The sequence below is a fragment of the Poecilia reticulata genome, linkage group LG4, assembly GCF_000633615.1.
Source record: "Poecilia reticulata strain Guanapo linkage group LG4, Guppy_female_1.0+MT, whole genome shotgun sequence".
Classification (NCBI taxonomy): Eukaryota; Metazoa; Chordata; class Actinopteri; order Cyprinodontiformes; family Poeciliidae; genus Poecilia; species Poecilia reticulata.
In genome coordinates this window covers 30,852,487-30,858,498 of record NC_024334.1, presented here as the reverse complement: position 1 = coordinate 30,858,498, position 6,012 = coordinate 30,852,487, and the positions used below count along the sequence as shown (strand labels likewise).

The window sequence follows — 6,012 nt, the reverse complement described above, 5'->3', positions numbered from 1 at the left end:
AATTCTTTGAGTGACATATTAGAGTAAATTTTTTAAAGTTTAATTTCTGCCCATTGGTGCATGAGTTAGTAATGTAATTCAATGCCAACAAATAAACCTACCATTCTCTGACTGGATGTTGATTGCAAAGCTTGGTCATAAACATTAGCCTGCAATATTGACAAAAAGCAAAAACAATACAACAGTTTAATAATTTAAAATAGAAATTAATATTGTTAGAGATAAAATTAAGATTATTATTTATGAAACCAACGTGAGTTTGTTTATATATTTACTGCACTGTATATAACTGAACAATTATAATGAATAAGCAAACTTACCACCAACTAGCAGCCTTCGTCCCTTCGGGCTCCTTTGTGACCCACATTTAATTTTCATCGGTTGTTGTCCAGTTGTGTTGTCGTCTAACTAGGAGTAGGACGTCACCAGCTTGAATTTACCAAAATTACTAACTATTATCAAGACCCTCTCTACTTTTAATTCAATATTATGAGTGTAAAAATGGCGAATTGGAACAGCGTCTGTTGTCCTATCATAGACATAATATATATATATATATATGATCTTACACCATACATCTGAAAATGGATTGGGTAAAGACAGCTTCCGTGTTTTTGTTTAAAAAATTTGAAAACAACACATATTTGGAGAGATGTAAAACTGAAGATACCTGCTACATTTATTGTTAAGCCAAATATTGTTTTTGTTGTAGCACCTCTGTCCCTAAAGTGTCAATGTTTGATATTTTGAGGCATGAACACATTAGTTACTTTGTTTTATAACATTACATCAGGATTATCTTTTTTTATTCTTTGCCATTTTAACAAAAGTAGTAAAATATTAAGACACCTAAAAAGGCATACTTTACTAGCCTAAAGCAGTGGTTCTTAACCTGGGTTCGATCAAACCCCAGGGGTTCGGCGGAGCCTCTGCCGCGGAGGTAAAGACACACTTGCGTAAAGTCGTGATGACGCCCCGCTTTGCCATCACTTGCTGCAGAGAATCACGTCACATTGCTTAGCCAATCAGTGCTGCGGAGGAGCACTGATTGAAGGAGTTCGACATTCAGCATGGATTTGAACTTGTGTCTTTAATTACTTCAGCAAAGCTCAGTTTTTACCAAATTATGTAGCTTTCGGTGTACTTCTAAATCTGCTCCTTAATCGCATCTTTTCGGGGTTGGTACTGCCTCTAGTGGCAGTAGCAAGTGGTAACACTAGTGGCGTGGGGGTGGCAACACAACTAATTACATTACTAAATCAGAATACCGCAAAGTCTTTATTATTAATTTTTCATTCTCTTAAAAACGTAGAGCTAATTAAATGATCTAAACAAGACCTTAAAGTGGTTCCAGTTTCTCTCGATGGCCAACCTGTTGAAACTGTGGCAAATTTTAAATACCTTGGGTCGTTCGTGGACAGTCAGCTCTACTTTGCTGAAAACACTGACTATATTTTGAAGAACTGTTCTCAGAGACTCTACCTTTTAAGACTTGGTGATCTTGGGTAACCCCAACTAGAGCCTGGTTGGAGGAAAAAAAATCATACTTTATTTATCACTACAGAAGTGTTCAGTAAATGCGCATATGAAACTGGTAGGCTTGGTACCTCAAAAAAGGTTAAGAACCACTGGCCTATATACACTGAGATGTAATTTAAAACATAATGAAATAAATAATTTAAAGTAAACATTAAGTGAATTTAAAAAAATTCTATTTTGAGCATATATATTTTAAAATATACACAAAATATCTTTGACAGATATTTTAAATATACACCTGAGCAAGTGTATATTTACACTTGAGCAAATACATATTTTGTTCACTTAAAGTATACTTTAATATATTTCTTAAAAGTGTATTTTGGTTTAAGTGTGTTTAAAGTTTTAATTGCGAAATTGGTACAAGCATACTTCATATATATTTATAGGTAGTACATTTAATACTTATGTGACCTTGGGTACAGCTTTAGATCCTCTTTTTACCAGATCACAGATAAGTTTGTAAAAATGGACAGAGGCACTGCTGCAGATTACAAACAGTTTATTGAATTCACAAACGTTTCATTAACAAAAATAGTCACGATTTTTTTATTATACGAAGTGACCACTCTAAAAGTGGGAGTCTATGCTGGCCCTGGGATCCTTAAAGCCGAAAAATAATTAAAACCCATTTAGAAAAATTAGACTGTTTGGGGGAGGAATAATAAGAAAATGCAAATACAACTAAATGCGCCCAAGCATTCCCCAACAAAAGCACAATCACATAAAAATCCCTGGTGAATAGAGCAAAGAAAAGAAAAACTCCCCTTCCACTAGTCGCAATCTAAATAAAACAGCTTAGGACCCAGGGGCAGCATAGGTCCCAGTTTAAAACAAGCCAGAAGGCTACAATAGAAAGTCCCTTTCCCTAAACAAAACCAAAACAAGAAAAGTTGTTTTAATCAACAATAACCATCTAAAAATTGAAACAAATCAAAAACTGAAACAGTAGAGGGCCAACCTACACACAAAAGAAATCAAGTTAGACAAGAACATTAACCAGCCAGATAAATCATAAGAAACAGCCCTTACCTTCTCTAAAGTGAACCCAGTAAACGGCGTCTTGACGTCACTCTCTAAAGCGCGTTTCCTATAACAATAAGTGGTGGAATCAGACAAATTCTAAACTCACTTCACAATCAATGTTAAACATACCTTTGCATGAGTCATCAGCCTGCATCTGATCTCCTCAACGATCTACCGGCTTTTAAATGTAAATGCCGATTACCTGTCTTCCTAACAAGCCAGCTGCTCTCTGTCACAACGTCTTCCATATATGGACAAGAGGAAGAGGGCGCAGCAGCACACATTCGGGGAGACAATATGCCCCAGCTACACTTAGTATATTTAAAAAGTACTTTCACAAATGTAAGTATGTTTGAAATATACTAAAGTATACTTTTTTTTACTAGGGTAGACATACACTCAGACCAATAGGAATAACTGAACCTAGAATAACAAAATAACTAATAAACATAACTACAAACACTATGGGGGACGGAAATAAGGAGAACAATACAAATCTAACCAAAATAAGTTACCTCAAATAATGAAACTAGAATAACCCTGAAATGAAAAACTAAAATGAAACTGAAATGCCCAAAAAACCAAATCCCAAACCCAAAACCCAGAGTCCTGACACTGTAGTTCAGTTTAGTGAATTACAATTCAATCTAATTGGAGTCTGACAAGTCATGTTCTAATCTTTACCAATACTTGTTTGGGAAAATCAACAAATGACTTGATCCAAATGTAAGTATTCGTCAACCTAAAGTCAACTCAACATAGTTTTTATTTACTGATGATGGGGACCCAACTGCAATTGCTTTTATAAGGTTGCATAATGATTAAATTATTTTCACAAAACGTATTATTCAGTGCGATACAAACTCAAATCTGTATATCTGTAGGTGGTTTGGCAGCGGTCATCTACACTGATGCACTCCAGACTTTGATCATGGTTGGCGGAGCCCTTTCGTTGATGTTTATGGGTAAGACGGACACTGCTGCCTCTCACTACATGCTGTTTTTTAAATAATGGTTATAGTGCAAAATAATACATGCAAAAGATGAGCTCATTTAGCAGATGTCTTATGTGAAGACATGGTAATTTTTATAGAGTACTGTGCAGTATGTGATTCAGAAAAGTTATTGTCTTTGTATGGCTTTGGTATCTATATTTTTTAGCTTTCATTAAGGTGGGCTGGTATGAGGGCCTTGTGGATCGCTACATGTCAAGCATTCCCACAGTGACGGTTGAAAACACGACCTGCCATATTCCTCGTCCTGATGCGTTCCACATGTTCAGAGATCCTGTGTCAGGAGATTTACCTTGGCCAGGGTTAATCTTTGGCCTTACTGTGTTGGCTACATGGGTCTGGTGTACTGATCAGGTAACATCATCACATCCCTACACAGCTGAAGTTCATAGAGATGTCTTGCTAAGGGACCCTTTTACGAGTACCAGGTGTCATAGTGTGTAGATGGTTGTTGTAGGACCCAAACGCAGGAGACAGAGGCGTCCAGTGAATTAGAAGATTTAATAAAAGAACATGGAGAAACAAACTTACAAAAATCCAAGGGAGCCACAGCAAAAACCCATGGAAAGAAAAGTAGCGGGGGGAACACAATAACATGAGACAGAACTAGAAAGTGACAGAAGACATAAAGATCTGGTGAGTAATGGCTGAAAATGAGAAGCTTAAATACTGAGGAGATTTAATGCTGAACAAAAAAATAGGGCTGTAGTGATACAATAATCTCACAATACACAATATTCTGCTCACGACACAATATATATTACAATATTCAGCAAACGATACAATTCAAAACACTTTTGCGATTTTCTGAAAGATTTTATAGGGACAGAGTGATTTTGGTGACATTTTGTGACTTACAGACTTGGATTGAATTAATTTAACTGAAAACTGATTAAAAGCACCAACTACACAATACCTGACTCTGGTTGGACATGGACACTGACTTAAAAGTCGACAGCTGGACAAAATGAATCAAAGAAGTGGTGAGAAAACATGTTTTTAATTGAAACAGTACAAACTGTAGCTTACATGCATTTGTAAAGTAAATAAAGTGCACCAAGTACCCTGCTGTAAATAGTTTAATACCTTTTTAACCTTCACTTAACATCTGAAGGAATCACTCTAAGCACTTGGTAAGCAAACAGTAATATGGCTTCTCTAAAACAGTCTATAATTCAAGTAATGAAGAACATTTAACTTCAAATGCACCCATCTTAGCAGAGCAGCTTAAGGCCTGTAGCTAGACCCTGACTAATAAGTGAACTCTAAACAAAGTCTACTCTGCAGACCAAGTGAGCTACATTCTCCTCAGATTTTTGTTTAGAAATAGAATCTGATGGACGTGCTCTGGGAGAAGTGCACTTCTCTGCGCAGTGATGAAATCTCCAGCGGTGGAGAAGACTCTGGGGATACACTGGTGCCAGGGATGCAGAGGTACCTTTTGCTAAAAGGTGTGACAGGAGTGGATACTCATATTGGTGCTCCTTCCACCAAACCAGTGGATCCTCTTTTACTTCCAAGAGATCTGCCTCCCTTTAGCGGGTCCTCTGCTCTTTAGCCTGATCCTCTTGTCTTGGGTCGTGCTGCACCACGATATTCGCAGCCATTACACTGCCCGCACTTCTTCCGTGTAAATCAAGTATCTACTAGGCGGATAACTTGGCAGAAATGCTCTACAGTGACACTAGTGGCTGGATGACCTAATCACTCTCCCGGCGATGCAAGCAGTGAGTGTGCAGGGTGACAGTTGGAGGTTACGATACATGCGGATGAATATCGATATTTTTTAAGAAAAAAATATTGATATATATCGCAAAATCGATATTACACAGACCTACAAAAGAACTAGGCTGATGAACCATCTGATTGCAGGTGCAAGTAGAGGAAGGAGGAGGCAGACCGGGGAGAGAAAGTGACAAGGAGTAGAGAGAGTACTGTAGCGTCCCGGTTGAAAGGATGGTCTCTCAAACTGATGGTTCACGTTTCTTTATTCAACAGCCTTTGTACATGAACACTACAAAATATAAGAGCTACAAAATATACAAATAAAATACCATTAGTAACTCTTAGTGGTTACCTTAACCTATGAATTCTTTACATTATGTGCTATAACTATGTTTACAATACATGTATTCATTTAACTCTAACATTCCTGTATTATAAAATAAAATAAAACGTATTTCAACTGTTTCAACTGTTCAACGGTTAACCAAATATTAACACCATCTAATGGCAAAACATCACCACACCAGTGGTGGAGAAAGTACTCAAAAAACTTACTTAAGTAAAAGTACAGATACACAGACAAAAATGTACTTAAGTAAAAGTCAAAGTACCACATTAACATTTTACTTAAGTAAAAGTAAAAAAGTACTGGTTTTTAAAAATACTTAAGTATTAAAAGTAAAAGTACTTGCTGAATGAATTGCCTAAT

At 36.7% G+C, this 6,012-nt stretch overlaps 1 protein-coding gene across 6 annotated transcripts in view; it reads left to right on the top strand.

The window, feature by feature from the left end:
* The window catches only part of slc5a9 (solute carrier family 5 member 9), a 104,013-nt gene that overhangs the window by 67,586 nt on the left and 30,415 nt on the right, over window positions 1–6,012 (top strand). For all 6 annotated transcript variants that reach the window (XM_017304327.1, XM_008408152.2, XM_017304328.1 and 3 more), the window contains 2 exons: window positions 3,450–3,530; window positions 3,727–3,932. In XM_017304327.1, coding sequence (XP_017159816.1) covers window positions 3,450–3,530; window positions 3,727–3,932 — 287 coding nt within the window. The remainder of the gene's footprint in view (window positions 1–3,449; window positions 3,531–3,726; window positions 3,933–6,012) is intronic.